An 18,269-nucleotide genomic window follows, 5' to 3' on the forward strand; every position below is an offset into this window, starting at 1 on the left:
CCTTCTATTATTTACTTCAGTTTTTGGTGAAGGGAGGGATATATGATCAGTTCAGTTTTGCTAATTGTAACACTTAATTTTAATAAAAAATAATTTTATATAAACTTATTCACTATACAAGTAAATATATAATAATACATTAGTACTAGATATTACAAAAAAAATAAATAACCTCCCTATCTAAATAACATTTATGATATGGGATAGGGATACAACCTTTATTATTATAGGTTTTAGAATGCAAAGGGTATTATGTGTAATTAAGTCAAACTTTGGGCGTCCAACTGTAATTTACTTTGAAATTAAATTTTGGAATGAGCAAAATTTTGAGGCGGAAAGGCGAAGGAAGGAATAGGTGAAAACGAGGCCTTATTATGCGAAGATTGCAAGAAGACTGCAGATGGCGGTGATGATGATGCTCAGCCAAGCTCAGCCTCCGAGCGCCGGAGGAGCCACATCCGCTTCCAGATGCTCCCTATCCTCTCCGTCCCAATTCACCCATTCCTCCTCTCTCTTCGTCCACATCCGCCCCAAGTTTCTGTCCAGAAGCGACCCCAAAGCCAACAGATTTCCTAGTCTACTCACCGCCGCAAACGCCGAGGGGGGCGGCGGCCCCGCCACCAAGCCCAGCCCGCCGGCGCCGCGGCCTTATATTGCCGACGACACCGCCGTGTCATTTGTCGGGGAGGAGAGCGTCCCTCTCGAGGGCGTCATTCAGTTCGACAAACCCAATTCTTCTTCGCTTATCAGCAAATGGGGGTATTAAAAAGATCATTTCCGGAGACTCTGTAACACTGTTTTCTGAGAATTTGTTTGTTATTGGAAGGGGTTCTCTGTGACATTTCAACAAGCACATTCTGTGTGTATTCTAAGTGGATATATTTATCGCTGTGTTTCAGTCGGGTGGCTCTTCTTGCTGGTGGTGATGTGTTGGCTTTGCTTCTATTCTCTGCAATCGGGAGGTTTAGCCATGGATTCTCTGTTCTTGACACTGAAACTCTGCGCACAGCTGATCCTTTTATTGCCGGTACGTGTTTCTTTACTTAAATGTGTGATAAAGAGTGTCAATTGTTTTCTTTTTTTGACAAATCCGATTGTGTGGGTTTATTGGACTTTGCAGGATGGTTTTTGGGTGCTTATTTCCTTGGGGGTTACGGGGAGGACGGCCGAGGAATGAATGGCCGGTCTAAAGCTGTCATTGCTGCTGCCAAATCATGGTCTCTGGGTATCCCGGTAAGTTGATGGAATTTTTACTAGTATTTCTTTAATCTTCATTACTTAGATAACTCTTCAGTGGAAGTCGAAGAATGCCCATTGTGTTGAATGCTGTGACGTGTTAAGTGTCAATCATGTAATAGCAGTTACTTGGAATTTAGTCCCAGGAAGAAAATAGATTCACCTGGCCAATCACAACTAATTGGAATAGAGGTTTTTTGAGTTCCCAAGTAGATGGGAAAAAGGTTTATTTGCGCATAGTTGAGTTGAGTTGAGGCTTGTCAAGTTAATTCTACGGTTATGATAATCACTAACCTGATATCTTCGAGTTCAACTATGAACTGAAAATACTTGGTGTCTGTTCAGTTTTGAAAATATTTTTTTGTTTTTAACTCCAATTTTATAACTAACATACTCTTAACATTTTGTGTTTCAAAAAGTAATAGCATTCATTGTTAGAAAATTTAGAAAACATAAATAATTAGAAAATTGAGTTGAAAAATTAGAAAATGTTTTATACAACTAAACAGGCCCTTAATTTTTGAGGTCGTCACTTTGTGTAAAAATGAGCTTGTTATTTACTAGGGAAAGCTATAATTCAGTGATTATGTTCAACTTGGATGAAGGCATTTTTTGAGCTGTTTGTACTGGCATTTTGAGGGGTTGAATTGCTTTTCAAGCATACTATTGGTCAGAAATTTCTGATCTGTTTTTGGATCTCTGGGTTGATATTATATAAGAATCAATTTAGGTAAGGTTATCAATTGGCATTTGTGGATGCAAAAAGTTGTTTTAAATAGGGTGCCAAAGTTTTAATTGAAGTTTAGCATCAGACTTTGCAGGGTAGATTTTTGCTTTTGGATCTCCATTTACATTATGAAATTTGTATTGTGATATCTGGGAGAAAATGGATGCAAGGGTTGTACAAGAGATGAATATAATTGAAGCACTGGACTTTGGTGGCTCTGTTGATATTATTGCATATGCATATTTTACATGAATATTGTTGCCCTAATGATCATTTTAACTCCCTGATGTTGACAGAACACAGGAGTTTGAACTTTGAATATAATAATGAGTAATAACATTTTAAGGGTTCAGGTTCACAAGAGGCACTGGTACTTGGATTATTTTTCCCTTAGGTTGTGTGTTATGTAATCTTGCTGGTCTTAGTTCTGGTTCATTGGACAAAAAGTAATAAAGTGATAATGAGATATTACCCTTTAGAGGATATGTGGTTATGAACCTGCATGAGGTAGCCTAGTGTCACGGCACGTCTGTGAATTTAGAACACTCCTAGCCTGGAGTGGGTTAGGAGAGGGCTTCTACCAAAACAGAACAGAACAGAGAAAGGGAGGGAGAGAACGAGAGTGAGAGAGAAAGAGAGAGATTAGAGCATTAGGAGGAAGAAAACGATTCTGATATTCAATTTAGTGATACTCTTCCAGCGAGCCTAGGAATATTTATACACTGATAGGTGGAGGGTGACCACAACAGATCCCTTCTCCATGCGGTTATAACCGCCCTTTTGTCCTATTCTATTCCCCCTCCACGTGGGGAATCTTCTAGCTTAACTAATTAATATTAATAGTAGAGTTACAACAGTAAAAAGAACAAAATTACAACAATAGGGAAATTACATTAGCAAGCAAAAAATAACTAAGACTTCTACCTACTCGAATCATGGGTTCTCAGGGGGCCTTTCATGACAATTCCCCCGCCCTCACACCTTTCTTGCCCTCAAGAAATGCTGAGGAGGCTGGTAGCTCTTGGGAATCGTTTGAGTAGACTAGGCAGGTACTCCCAAGTGTCACTCCCTGCTGCCCCACCTTGCCACTTAACCAGCACTTGGATGAGTGGAACCCCTTGGTTGTGAACTACCCTTCTATCCAAAATAGCTTTCGGTTCTTCCATTCTACCCTCCTCCTCAAGAATGGTGGGCATTGGCACATTGCTGGGTTCACTTGCTCATATCCTGCCGTTTCCTTTAGTAGGGATACATGGAAAACAGGGTGGATTCGGGTCCCCTTCGGAAGCTGTAGACGGTAAGCCACATTTCCCACCCTCTCCAATATGGGAAACGAACCAAAATACCTAGGAGCAAGCTTTGAAACCGGTCTTTGAGTAATAGCCTTCAAGTGGGGTTTCCTCAACCTCAAGTATACCTTCTCCCCTACCTCAAATTCCCTGTCATTTCTTTTCTTATCCGCAGCTTGCTTCATCCTATTTCGAGCTGTAGCCAATTCTTGTTTTAGCTGTTGCAATACCACTCTTCTCTGCTACAAGTATTCTTCCACCAAGGCTACTGTGGGATATTCCCCAATAGCCAGTAATAGAGGAGGCTTGTATCCGAAGAAAGTCTCAAAGGGAGACATTTTTAGGGAAGAGTGGTGGTTGGAGTTGTACCACCACTGGGCTAAGGATAGCCATCTATGCCAGCTCTTGGGCTGTAAGATGCAAATGCATCTCAAATAATTTTCCAAGCTTTGGTTTACTTGCTCAGTATTCTCATTTGTTTGGGGATGATAGGCTGAAGGCATATTCAACTTAGTGCCCAACGCCTTCATAAGCTCATTCCGTAGAGTGCTTATAAAAACCTTGTCACAATTGGAGATAATTGTCTTAGGAACCCTATGCAGAACTGCCACTTGATCCATGAAGATTCTAGCCACTTCTTGGGTCGTATAAGGATGGGCCAATCCTATAAAATGAGCAAACTTTGTGAATTGGTCTACCACAGCCATTATACTATCATTTCCTTCCGACTTAGTTGGCCCTTCGACAAAATCCATAGAGACACTAGACCAGGCTTGCTTGGGCATTGGCAGGGGTTGTAAAAGTCCCGGGTAGGCCACATTTTCAGCTTTGCATCCCTTGCAAATATCACAGCCCCACTCAAATTTTCTTACCTCCGCTTTCAACCTTGGCCAATGAAAGAGCTGCATCACCCATAGGTAAGTGTTTTGGATCCTAGAGTGTTCCCCTAAGGGAGATTCGTGCAGTGATTGCAGGATCCTCCTTTTGAGGTCTTCATTATCCCTAATTAAAATTCGGCCCTGATGTCTCAACATTCCATCCAAACAGTGTGTACTCTTCAAACCCTTCAGATCCCACTGCCATCCTTTCCAATAATTCCTTCACTTTAACATCTCTTTCATAGCTTTCTATCAACTGCTGGCACTATTTGGGAATGAGAGTAGTTATGGCTGCCACACTTCCCTTCTCATGACACCTTGAAAGTGCATCTGCAACCACATTTTCTTTTCCCTTCTTGTATTGTATCGAATAGTCTAAACCCATCAATTTGGACATGCTTTGCAACTGTGTTTGTAGTTTTTGCTGTAATAGAAATTTCAAGTTTTCGTGGTCCGTTTTAATTATAAACCTCCCCACTTCCAAGTAATGTCTTCATTTGTCTACGACCATCAACACTGGGAGAAACTCCTTCTCATATATGCTAAGCCCCAAATGTTTTGGGCCTAAGGCTTGGCTTAAGAATGCCAATGGCCTCCCTTCTTGAACTAGACTACCCCTACACCACTCCCACATGCGTCTGTCTCTAGGACAAAGGGCTTGCTAAAGTCGGGTAGCCCCAATACCGGCACTCCACTCATTGCTTCCTTTAACTTTTCAAAGGCCTTTTCAGCTTCAGGGCCCCAACTAAAATTCCTCTTCTTCAATAATTCTGTTAATGGTTTGCTCAGGATTTTGTAATTTCTTACGAATCAACGGTAGTACCCGGTCAGTCCTAGGAACCCCCTCAAAGATCTCACTGAATTAGGCCTTGGCTAGGACACCATAGCCTCCACTTTCTTTGGATCAGTGCTAACCCCTCCCTTGGATATAATGTGCCCCAAATACTCCACTTGCCCTTGACCAAATGCACACTTAGATTTCTTAATGAAAAGCTAGTTAGATTTGAGGATGTCTAAGGTGGTCTTAAGGTGAATTAGGTGTTGGCTAAGAGAAGGGTTGTAGACTAGTATGTTATCAAAGAACACAAGGATAAATTTTCGAAGGTAGGGTTTGAATATTTGGTTCATTAGGGATTGGAAGGTAGCTGGGGCATTGGTAAGCCCAAATGGCATTACCAAGAATTCAAAGTGCCCGTGGTGGGTTCTAAAGGCTGTCTTATGTATGTCTTCCAACCCCATCCTAATTTGATGATACCTTGAACGCAAATCAAGCTTTGAAAAGATTTGGGCTTGGTGAAGTTCATCTAAGAGATCTTCCACCAAAGGTATAGGGAATTTGTCCTTGATGGTCATGGCATTAAGTTGACAGTAATCCACACAAAATCGTCATGAACCATATTTGTTTTTGACTAATAGTGCAGGAGAAGCAAAGGGGCTTTGGCTGGGTCTAATAATGGACTGTTGAAGCATTTCCCTAACCATTTTCTCTATTTCACTCTTTTGAAGTGGAGGGTATCGATAGGATCTCACATTAATGGGTTCGGTATTTGGCTTTAGGTGAATGGTGTGGTTAAATGATCTAGTGGGAGGTAGGGAATTGGGTTCCATGCAAAGGTCCTCATATTATGCTAGCAATTCATTAATACAATCTAAGTGATTTACCTGGTCAGGGAGTTCCCCAGTTGAGCTAACAGTTAGGTAGGCCCTTTCGTGCCCTCCTGGGAGCTCCTTAGCTGCTATGATGGAGAAGAGATTGGCCAACTGACTCCATTTTCCCCTAAGTACCTTATGCAACCTCCTTCCTGTTATCATTTCGCATGTTCTAGCCTCTTTACCTCCTGTCAATATCATCCTTCTGCCTTTCTTTTCAAATGACACCTCCATTTGGTTAAAGTTGAAGCTAATTGGGCGTACTCCTTTCATTCAATCCACCCCCAATATGACATCACATCCCCCAGTTGTAACAATCTTAGGTTTGCTTCAAATTTTTCTCCTTGTATCTCCTAGCAAAACCCGTTCCAGGCCGAAGTACTCATCACCCGTTGGCCATTGGCCACAGTCACACTCTAAGGGTGGTGTACCCGTGAGTTGACACCTCAATCTCTTGGTCATGCCTTCATCTAAAAAACTGTGGGTACTCCCACTGTTAATTAAGACCATTAGGCCTTTTTAATCTGCCCCTCTACCTTTATTATTTTGTTGTTGGTTACCCTCTTCAGGGCATGGATTGATATTTCTCCATTGTCCTCCTTGGCCCCTTCCTCCTCTTCTTCTTCTGTTACCCCTTGATCAGACTCCTCATCCCCTTCTAGCATCAAAATCTGCCACTTGCACTGATGTCCCACATGGTACTTCTCTCCACACCGGAAGCATAGTCCCACTAGTCTTCTCTGTTCCCTCAGTTGCCCTCCAAAAGGAGCTGGGTTAGGGCCTACCACCCCTCTCACCCCGCTACTTCCTTTTATCAGATCCCTATTGGGGTGTCTTCCAGCAGCATTAGATGACCCTACTACTGCTCCCTTCATTTGCTACCTTTGCTTCCTCATTAAGGCCTCTACCACCAACTCTTGCAGCCTAGCATTCTTTGAGGCTTGCTCCATTGACTGAGGCCTCAACACCTTTACCATTGGTTTGAGCTTGTCATTGAGGCCACTTAGATAACTCGACACTAAGTAGGTCTCTGATAGGTGAGGATTATGTTCGATTATGAGAGATCTCAACTCCTCAAAATGTTTTTGGTAGCTCTCCACGCTATCGATTTGCCTCAGTTTGTTAAACTCCTCTATAATGTCCACCATACTTCTTTCCCCAAACCTTTCACACAACCTTTTTGAGAATTCCTCCCAAGTGTAAATCCTCCCCTGTCTAATGCTTCCTTGGTACCATGCGTCAACCACCTCATTGAAATAGGCTGCAACTGCAACCAGCGGTACTCTCTGCCTCTTAGGAACACCATACCACTCAAATATCCTCTCAAATTTCCTCAGCCACCATCGAGGATTTACTCCCTCGAAGGTGGGGATCTCCATTTGGGGCATCGAAAACCACGAGTGCTGATAATTTACAGGGCCTTCCCGACCCTATCCATCAACCCGGCCAACTCCTCCTCCAGATCCACCCCAATCTCTGAAGTTCCTCGTTCTCTGTTAGTCCTGGTCCTCTGTAGGATTGGTTCTATATGCTCTGGGTGGAAAATTAGGAGACAACCTTATCGGGTTCTGGTGAGTAAACATGACCATAAACTGTTGCATTTGAGCACCCAGTTCATCTCGCACCCTTGCGATGGACCCTTCCAGCCTCTGCTCCAATCCATCCATGGTGCTCTCCACTCGGCAATCCAATGCCATGATTGCCTCATGGCTCCAAGAAGGTCCTAACTCCAGCTGGTTGATCTGATTTTGATAATCGGTCATGGCTGAGCTGGCCTGTTGCAATTGGGATTCCAAATTCTTCATGTGGGTCCTTTCTGCCATCATCGTCTTCTTCCTTAATCGATCGAGGAAAGGTGGCTCTGATACCAAAATGTCATGGCGCATCCATGAATTTAGAACACTCCTAGCCTGGAGTGGGTTAGGAGAGGGCTTCTACCGAAACAGAACAGAACAGAACAGAGAAAGGGAGGGAGAGAACGAGAGTGAAGAGAGTGAAAGAGATTAGAGCATTAGGAGGAAGAAAACGATTCTGATATTCAATTCAGTGATACTCTTCCTAGCGAGCCTAGGAATATTTATACACTGATAGGTGGAGGGTGACCACAATAGATCCCTTCTCCATGTAGTTATAACCGCCCTTTTGTCTTATTCTATTCCCCCTCCACGTGGAGAATCTTCCAGCTTAACTAACTAATATTAATAGTGGAGTTACAGCAGTAAAAAGAACAAAATTACAGCAATAGGGAAATTACATTAGCAAGCAAAAAATAACTAAGACTTCTAGCTACTTGAATCATAGGTTCTCAGGAGCCTTCCGTGACACCTAGAGGGCACTGGTAGACCTTCAGTGAACACCATTAACATGAATGCCAAAAACTTGCGTGTGAGCTCCTGCCTCCGGGCCTAATTGATATCTTTGACTGTTTGATGATTGCCTATATTTGTTGCATTCCTTTTCTTCACATGGGTGGTACAATAGGCTGTGGATCTCAAGCTGAGATTTACAGAACATGAAGCCTAAAATCCAGAACATATTACAATTAAAAAATCTTCAAAACCCATTAAGAGAAAAACCGTAACAATCTTCAACATGCCAATATCCTCAATAAAGCTACATATCAACTGGAATAAACAGAGGAAAATGAATCTAAGGGTAATGATTGACACCCAATCAGAGTCCAACTCGAAGATTTATGTGGTGCACCTAAAAAGGCTAAAATGATTAGATGGAGTAACGACTCATAATTCAGTGGTAGTTTATTCGTATGTATAAGTAAAACATATTCAAAATATTGCCATTTCATATTCACACAACAGAAATTGTTTCATTTCCAAATATTCCCATGTATCAATGTGAATCAGTAATTCCCTTGCATCAATAATCCATCATCAATAATATAATCATCTCAATGAGCATATCTAGAGCCCCCAGATCCACATTATACAAGGGTGCCAGATAATACCTGGGACTAGGCCTGTAAATGGATCGTATCTGGATTCTCATATTTTCTCTTGGTGTCCAGGCCCACATTCTTTATTTTGCTGAAAATGCTAGGCCAGAAAAGAAAATCATGCAAAGATGAAAATTGATCCTCTGACATAAAACTCATTAATGCTCCTCAATGCCACTCCCTAGAGATTGGTTTTCATGGCCTATCTCAGCAGATTTCAACAGCATTGTGTAATATTTGCCTCTTTGAATTGAGTTTGCAATGTGTAACTTTTGAAACTGACAAAGGACCTGTTAAATCTTTCAGATCAATGGGGTATTGTTACCTGTAAACCCTTCAATACTCTGTTGTCTCAAAAAACATCAGCAGCATTTTGCATGGCATCTTTTTTTCGATGACCAATCTTGAAGGTTCCCTCACTTTCTGTATGCTTTTGCCAAGGCCTTCTTGTTCTAATCTTGGTCTGATCTTTCTACTTATCAAGTAGCATACTCCTGTTTCTGCGGCAGCTATTTCTTTGATGCATTTCTTGACCAATCAAACATTGTTGCAGCACAGAATGTGGTCAGTCATGTGGTCTTCTCTTGTTTCCTCAGTTTCATCTTCTATTTTGTAATTTTTATCTTTTTTACTTTTAATTTTAACTAGGTAATAAGCAGAAATGGTGATCTGGCTCAGTTTAAGAGTCCTATTAGATAATTTATGGTATATTAGGCCAGTGAGAAGTTTTTCTTTAGTTATTTGTATGAAGTTCTGGAGTTGTTTTTTGCTTCAATGGAATTTGCATTCAAAGGATAGTTTTAGATGGATGTGATTAGTTTTAAATAGTCGATCTCTTGTACTAAAATATGGTGGTTTATTTTGCCTCCTATCATGCCTTTATTGAGATTCATTATACTACCAATTTATGGATGTCTACATTGTTTTTGTTTTATATAAGAGGTAGCCAATACATCTTGTAGGTGTATATACAATGATGCCAGGTGGTAGTTTCCAGTACAACTCGAATCTAATGCTTCTCCAATCTCCATACTAGTTCATAGTCTTGCAAGGTGACATGTAGATCAATAGAATGTTCTTTTTCGAGGTAAAAAGATCAATAGAATATTACTTGTCAAGGAACATTGTATTCCGGCTGTGTCTTGAGCTTTGTCATTATATCACACTTTGGGCATGCCTTAGCCAGCTAGGGGAACCTTCTCTTGAGCATGTAGCCCTTTTGCGGGTAGGTTGCCTTCATCCAATGGAATCACCCTCCACTCTTGCAATCAGGTCTCTATGGGGCAAATGTTTGCTAGAGCAAATCTAATTAAGGATCAGCTATGTGCTCAACTCCCCCTCCTCCCCTCCTAGCCTGGTTGCGGGCCTCTCCCTTCTGCTAAATATACCTCATGATAATTCCCCAGCGTCTAGTATGCAGGAGAATGTTCTCCATGGAACCTTGGTAGTGGCAAGACCCAGACACAGAGACATTGCTCTTGTTACGCTAGGGACTCATAGAATAGTGGTAAGAGTTGTAGGTTTTGCCAATGTTATTGCCCTTTCTTGTGGAGACCTTTGCCCTCACTAGAGATGGCAAATTAGTACCCTCCACGCACCACTATGGGGCCTGCACAATTGGGCCCAACTACAATCTTCCATCTCTTGGAGCTGATGCCTTTTTACTTTGAGGCAGTTTGCACATATAAGATAGTTGATCTGTTGGCATCTAGAACCAAGGGTCTAAAGCATAGTTATGGATACAGTACCGGATTTATCATTGGTATGATATAACATTGATACCAGATGGTAGTGGGGTATCATTTTGGTAAATATTATATAAGAAAATGTATGAAATACATTTTTTAATAGAAAATGACATTGTAAAACCATACAAACTATCATTTCCCTAAAACAAATTTTCTGTAATTACAGAGCTGCGAGTTACAGAGAACTGATGTGAGTTCTGTATAATGACACTTCCAATAAACAAAACAAGTGATTTACTTGTCACTTCTAATAGAGAATAAACAGAACAAAAGTGTGTCCCTAATGCACAAAGCTCTTCACTGTGCAAGGGTTATATTATTCGTAGTCTTCCCCTTGCTTTTCTATCCTATTTCCACAACTCAAATCTGTACTTCTAGTTGTAAAGGAAAAATCTTAGCATTGCTTCCAAAGCTTGCTCTGAATACAAAAATAAAAAAAGGAGGGAGGGCTGGTTGACTATTAAGTACAGAGAATTGAAGTGAATTCTCTGTAATTGCAGAGAAGTAAATCACTTCTAACAGAGAACGAATGAAACAAGTGATTCACTTCTATGGTCAAACAAGAGAGAGAATGCAAGAAAGAGACTATACTGGTCTTTGGTTGAGCATGAGACTGCAATGTCTGTGGAGACAGTGAGTGACATTTAAAAAAAACTGCATAACTAACCAGATTGAAGGTGTTGGAGAGACGTGAGGGAGTGACTGAGATGAGACAGCATGTGACTCAAGAGTGTGACAGCTAGAGTGAGAGACAGAAGCAGAGCAAGTGACTGGATCTGAAACTGGGCGTGAGTTTTTGATTTTTGAAATTTGAGTACAGGCTGCTTATTTGTGGGCACTGGCCAGTATCTCTGGTATAGAAACTGGGACAGAATTTAGCCGCAAACATACTGGAATGTGTCCAGTATGGAGCAGGAATGGATTCATAACGATGATAATAAGGGAGGCACAGCTGGATAACAACAGCAAGGATGCTCCTAGTTTCTTTCCCATATCTTGCTCTGCCAACACTTGTCCATGTGCTAGTTGTTTCAGTGCACATACTCTTCAGTTTCATCTGAGGTTCCATGTGAGCAACTTTTCCTGCTCTACCAGTGATTGTGTCAGTGCCCTTTTTTCAAACAAGAAAATTTCGTTGAAGTTCTTGCTTCGATACTACTATGAGAAAACACATCCATCAAGAATATAAATAATTTAACTTCTCGACCACTTTTGTTCTGAGGGCTGCTTCAGGCATTAACATGTGTTAATTAGAATTATCTCTTCTTATATGCTACTGGACAATGTTGTGTGTATATATACATTCATTTATTTTCTTTTCTTTTTTGTCATGAGGAACCCAGGATGCTTGCTCCCATTGGGTTTACACTAATACTAAAATGCACATTGAAGATAAAAATGGAAACTCAGGTGGAAAATAAAAAGTTATTGCTTCTAGCATGATTTCAGATTATTGCTGTTTGTGCGTGTGAGAAGTATTTGAACGTGTTTTAGTCCATCTTAAAATTCGGTCCTAACTCTCATCACAGTTGTAATCACTAATTTATCCTGCTTTTTTATATTCCCTTGTTTTTGCAGATAGCAATTATTATAAGGGCAGCAACAATAGGTCATATTCCACCGCCCAATTTTATTCTAGTAACCTTGGGAAGTACTGCTTTATTACTTGTTGGATGGAGAGCGTTATTGTTCGGCACCTTCCTCGATGATAACAAGAACAAGAATGACACGTATAGGCAGGGCAACCCATTTGAACTCTTTGAGGTATGGCAATTTCCTGCTCCGCCAGTCATTGAAATTTATAATAGGTTTTGGCTTTTCACATTGCCGTGATGTGAGCATATCTTTGTAAATATACAGAATGTTGTACTAAAAGTTCATTAGCTCAGGGTACGGGGCATGACCTAAATGGTTCTCTAAACCCCGTGTTATCTGAATTGTGCCGGAGCAACTTCATATCAATGCATGTAGACTTGTGAGGATATATCTTCTATTGGTTAGTAAGAAGTCAAGTGTGCATGAAGGCAAACTGTCTTCTGATAAGCATTCTAGCAACTAGTTCATAAATTTGACATTCTCTTTTTTTCCTATCACGACCCTCAATGGAGCATTAGACGCCATGGAAACATTATATTATCTTGGTCTCCTAATATCTTTAGTTAATTGTTCCTAATACATTTTCAATCTTTACTTGGTGCAGCTGCTCACATCGTTAGTTCGAAGGTGGTGATGGAAATTCTTCTCCTTTTCTTGTAACCTTGATTTCCTTATCCTGTCTCCAACATTTTGTTTTTCCAAGTTCATAATTTTCAATGCCCAATACTCGAGTTGTATCGAGCAGCGACCAATGTAAGCATTGCAAGAGGAACCTGCATTCTTACGTTGTATAGTTTTTACTGATCCAAGTGGAGCAACTCATTTGAAATCTTCTTTGGTGTTCATATTGCTTCTAATTTCCTCGACTGCAACAAACAATTGAAGCCCGTTGTATTAGAAATTATATGTTCATGTTTGAGGGAAAATGAGTGTTATTTTCCTCCCTGTAATTGATGACCTTAACTGAGAAAATGGAGAATATGTACGGGGAAAATTGTGTTCTAATATGTGTGATAATGTGAAGACAGGCAAGGGCTGGCTTTAAATTTGATGTAAAAAATGTCTTCTATGTACAGCAAAAAAGTCAAAAGATTGAACTAGTATATTACTTTGTGAAGAAACTGGAACAGCCCCGTTATCAAATCAATTGAATCTTCTGTCAAATCACTGAATTAGCATCGCCACTCTTTCAATGCAAAAGTTACAAATGCTTTTGGCAACAGTCACAGTTCATTGCAACCCCATAAAAAGTGGGCATTCAGGATGGCCATAAGCACAAGCTAGAGACAGCTAAACCCAAAATTTTGCAGGAAAATCCAGGCTCTATCACAAGAAAGCATTCTCCTGGCAGCCAAACAGATCTTTATCCATATAATAGCATGTCATAGCCCCTTCCCCTAGTCCTGAAGTTGGCCTTAGGTCGGCCTACAACATTTAAGAATTTACGTTGGTTACTAATCTTTAGCCGTCAAAAGGTGAGATCTTGTCAGCCAAGAAATCACTGTTATGTTTTCTTGTGGAGATCCAGAGATCAGAATGATCAAATCCAAGTTTGACATTTGCATTACCGTCTCATCGCATCATTATCCTCACAAAAGTCAAAAACTAAATATTATTTTGTTCGATATTCTTGTCTTTTCCCATTTTCACAAATGGAACAACCAACTTTTACACAACACGGTTCCATGGACTGGATTGGATTGGGGTTGGCATGACCCAATTTCACATGAATGATTTTCTATTATGTTCTTTTAGTGTTACACAAACCTGAAAATAATTTCTAATTACAATGATTTGAGAAAAATCTGAATATTTTTAACCTGGGAAAGAGTAAAGAGGGCAAAGACCCAGTTCAGAAATGGTTGGCCTCATAGAGCAAAGACGTGGGAAGTTGCCATTTGAAGAAGGTTTGAGTTGTTTCTTTTGAGTAGATACATCTCTGGCAAGTCCAAGACATGTTTGCTCTGAAAAGCCCAACCATACCCTTCCAGAAAGGACCCATTTTAGGCTCTTATCCACTTGAATATGGCTTGGTGAAAGCAAAAGGAGAGGAATTATTAACATTGAAAGAAAGCTCATATCAACCCTCTAAAGAGAAAGCATTTTGAAATGCTTTAGTTTGAGTATAAGGGTTCGTTTTGTTTTTGGGGATTATCACTTTTGCGTGATTTTTTTTATTTATTTTATTAATTTTGACAGATAAAATAAATTATAAGTAAAAATTATCTTACATAAAATTGAACTTACAAATTTATTAATAAGAATCTTAATTTATTATGATTCAACTATTTAGTATAGTATCTATGGTGGAGTGTTTTGTTCATTTATCTTTGATTTTTAGGTACCTTTCTTAGGTTATTACTCCCTTCATGTTAAAGAGGGGAGGAGGCCACTGGACTCTCTCGTCACATGACAAGAGAGGTGTTAGAGAGCAAGGGAATCTATGGTGATTGTGACCACACAACTTTTTTCTTCAGTAACAACAAAATATTACGCCAGAAGTGATAAATTCTTCATGTAAAAGTAAAACAATCTAAAAAAAAAAAAAAACTGTACAATTGTCATTTATATTTTGCTGAAATGGTACAGAGAGGAAAACAGAGGGAAAAGCAGCCGAGAGAAGCAAATAGGTGGGCAGAAGAGAGAGAGCCCTTTTGAGGAGCTCTTGTCATTCTCACCTCTGTGCAGCCCCCTTCTGATCAAAACGATGAACGTGTTCTCAATAAGATTTTAATTAGTTTCTTAAATGATCTTTACATTTTCAAATTAAGTTGTAAGGCATTGTGTACCTCGTAATCCTTTTAGCTCTCATCCTAAAACTAAAACTGACTCGAACTAATATGTGAACATCCTTTAAATTTCATGTTACCCATTTACAATCTAAATGGCAATTCACCGGTTTTCCTCTCTCCCTATTAATTTATTGGCATATTATTAATATCGTTTCATTTTACTTTGTTGGTGGGATCTTTCCTAGATTTGGTGCTTGCTTTTCTCACTTCTCACGTGAACCTCCATTGTTTCTCTCTCTGAGGCTTATAAATACTGTGATTGGACAGTTGAAGAAGAAGAAGAACAAGAAGGCAGGGCCTATTCTATTCAGGAACATCCCACAACTGTCTTTCATTACCCATCGTGTATATGATATATATCTTCCCATAAAATTTAATTGTTTAGCACAAACAACCCAACCCATAAGCTAAAGGACCCTGTATTTTGGCTAAATTGAATGTCAAAATAATAATAATAATAATAAGGCCGTGTTTGGCAAGTTCAGACAAGAAGCAAAATGGGTTTGGAAGAATGGAAACACTGGCATGGTTGGTTGACACCATTGATGAAAGATGGTAGCTTATAGTAAAAGCATAGCAATAAAAGCAGAACATACAAACTTTGAATTTTGGGTACAAATTCTACCATCCTCCTGCAGTTGCCTGGGATGGTATCAACGCCTTTAAATGTTGCTTCTGCTCTCTATTCAATATTACTGAGCCAAGGGTCCCTGTTTCTTCTGTCTGGCTTCTTCTTTTATTGTTTTTGGTTTTTTTTTTTTTTTTTTGAAGATATTCATTTGCTTTAACTTGAAATAATGCTTATTCCTTGAATCCTAGTACTCATACATTTAAGTGGTGTAGTTTACATGTGCTGTGATATTTTATTGGCAACTAGTTTACATGTGCTGTGATATTTTATTGGCAACAGGTAACTAGCATTTAAACTTTCAGAAAATTGCACTTATTCCCCTTTATTTAGGAGCAGGCATGTATCATCTTCCTCCTCCATCTACTTAAAACTCGTCTGAATTTATACTAAACTTATTATCATCTTATAAAAAATCTACTTATATAGTGTTTGACTTAAGAAAGGCTTAGCTGGAGTGTTTATCCTTGTCTTTTATTTTTTTACTGCTAAAAATATTGCTAGCAACTCTAAAATGATATTTGAAACTCATAAACTAAAAATTATTTTTCACAGTTAATTTTCTGAACGCGTAATTTTTCTAATACTTTAAAGAAGTGTGTTGACTATTTTGTTATGAGAGTAGAAGTGAGTCCAAATTTTAATGAAGAGAAATAATAAATTTAATAGGAAGCGAATAGTAAGAGAAGATTTAAGTTGATTTGAGTATTTTAAACGTATTATTTTATAAAACTGTTTCTTATAACTGATGATTAACCAATAAACCCTTTGGAAAAGTGAGAAATACTTTAATCTATCAAAATCCCAATTAAGCTGAAAAGGGCTGTGAAAAGTGAAAAAGAATGGGGAAGCGGATCGATGATGGCTTTGGCCATGCATTATTTGTAGGCAGCAGTGAGTTGGTGGATTGACTCATCATTGCCATATAATCAAAACAATCCCAATCCCAATATGTAAGAATACAATCTCTTTCTCTGCTTTGGTTTTGGCTTTGGCTTTGAGCTTTGGCTTTGGCTAAGTACTTGGGTCTCTTTTCCTTTCCCTCCCAAACTCATCAGGTGGTCTCTTCTTCCATCTTCTTCTTTAGTCTTTCCTTTGGAGAAGGGTTCAACAAACCAAATCATTTCCATTTGAAAATCTGTCTCCATTAATGCCTTCACGCATATCGTGCATGCAACCAAGAGATAGCCCATCATATTAATTGAAATTATGCACCCGAAAAGTTTCCCCAAGAGATTAATTATTGGCCCTTAGTGCAACTGAGACCCCACTGAACACGTATATACATGCATATATATATATATATATCGGAGATCAAACCAAATTAACCACACATTTAGGCAAAATTTTACTTAATTAATAGAAAAAGACAAGAAACACGTAACCCGTTTTAGTCTTTCAACAAGTACTTTTACACTAATAAGGTTAATGGATCTGTTTATGTTTTGCTTTAATTCATTAAATTAACTAACTATACGAGGGTTTTGCCTTGATTTTTTGAATACATACATATCATCATAATTAATATATATAGGTTTAGATGGATGATATTGAGAATGACTCCAAACGAGATAGTAAGAATAAGAATAATGCGTTCAGAAACTTGATGGGTTACCGTAAAATAAATCCCACAAAATAACCTTAAAATTCCTTTATACCCTTATATTAAAAAAATTCACTCACATTTGAATTTACTATTTAGAAAGGCTGTGCGTTAACTATAGGGGATTACATTGGATGAGTTATTAAATAATATTAAAGGTGTTAATAATTAAGATAGAAGGGGGGCAATAGTATAATAAATTTGCAGGGAGGGGGGGCCCCTTTGCTTATCATATCTGGAAATTTCACAACCAAAACACAGACCCACTCCCCACTTTCTGTCTGGAAGCAGGTGTTGACTATACTATATACTATAGATGTATATATACCTTGCTTAGCAAACTGACATAAAATAAGCATTTTTGGCTGGGTGGCGTTACAAGCCACATACTAATACAGTCTGGACAGTCTCCTTTAAAAAATTTTGAATGTGAATTTAAATTATTTTTAGTGGGCGAGTTAACTATAGTTTGATTTTTTTTGTTAAAACATATTTTGGTTTGGTTTAAACCGCAAATTGAACAACATATATTGGTCGCATAAAATTTTTAAATTTTCAATTCAATCCACACAAATAAATAACAATGTAAAAAAATATATATATTTAACATCATTGAAGAGTTAAGTAAAGACAAATGCGGTATAAATGTTTTGTCACATAGACCTAAAACGAACATAAACAAATTTATAAAAAATTATGCTTATAAAAAAAATAAAAAAGATAATTGTATATGTAATATTTCATTCACATATAAATATATATATATATATTATAATGTTTATGATTCAATTTCGTTTTTTTCAATGTGAGAAACTAAAACCCTTCTTTTTAAATGAAGTTTACAAACCAAATCATATTTAAAAAATGTAAAAGGTCCACACAAGTACTAATGAAGTACTTTGGTTTTAACATACATAAACACTTGGGAAATTGGCCTGAAATAATGGAACCCCTAATTGTAGAGAGTATGGCCGATATTAAATACGTTTCATTAATCTTGTCCTCTATTAAATGCGATAAATAATGATTCACTTAATTATAGCCTCCATTTAATTTTTTATTATGCGTAATTCTTAAAACATAAAACATTTAAAAATATTTTTTGTTACTTTTAAATTAAGTCCTTTGAAAACTGGAAACTATGGAAGATGATAAATGTGAAGGTACAT

At 38.6% G+C, this 18,269-nt stretch overlaps 1 protein-coding gene across 1 annotated transcript; it reads left to right on the forward strand.

The window, feature by feature from the left end:
- Positions 1–343: 343 nt before the first annotated feature.
- Positions 344–13,180, forward strand: LOC127800795 (uncharacterized). The gene is made up of 5 exons (XM_052335611.1): positions 344–759; positions 900–1,027; positions 1,121–1,233; positions 12,060–12,245; positions 12,682–13,180. The coding sequence occupies exons 1-5, from the start codon at positions 401–403 to the stop codon at positions 12,709–12,711; spliced, it is 816 nt and encodes a 271-aa protein (XP_052191571.1). The 5' UTR covers positions 344–400; the 3' UTR covers positions 12,712–13,180.
- The last annotated feature ends 5,089 nt before the right edge of the window (positions 13,181–18,269 follow it).

This window comes from Diospyros lotus, chromosome 4 (genome assembly GCF_014633365.1).
Source record: "Diospyros lotus cultivar Yz01 chromosome 4, ASM1463336v1, whole genome shotgun sequence".
Classification (NCBI taxonomy): domain Eukaryota; kingdom Viridiplantae; phylum Streptophyta; class Magnoliopsida; order Ericales; family Ebenaceae; genus Diospyros; species Diospyros lotus.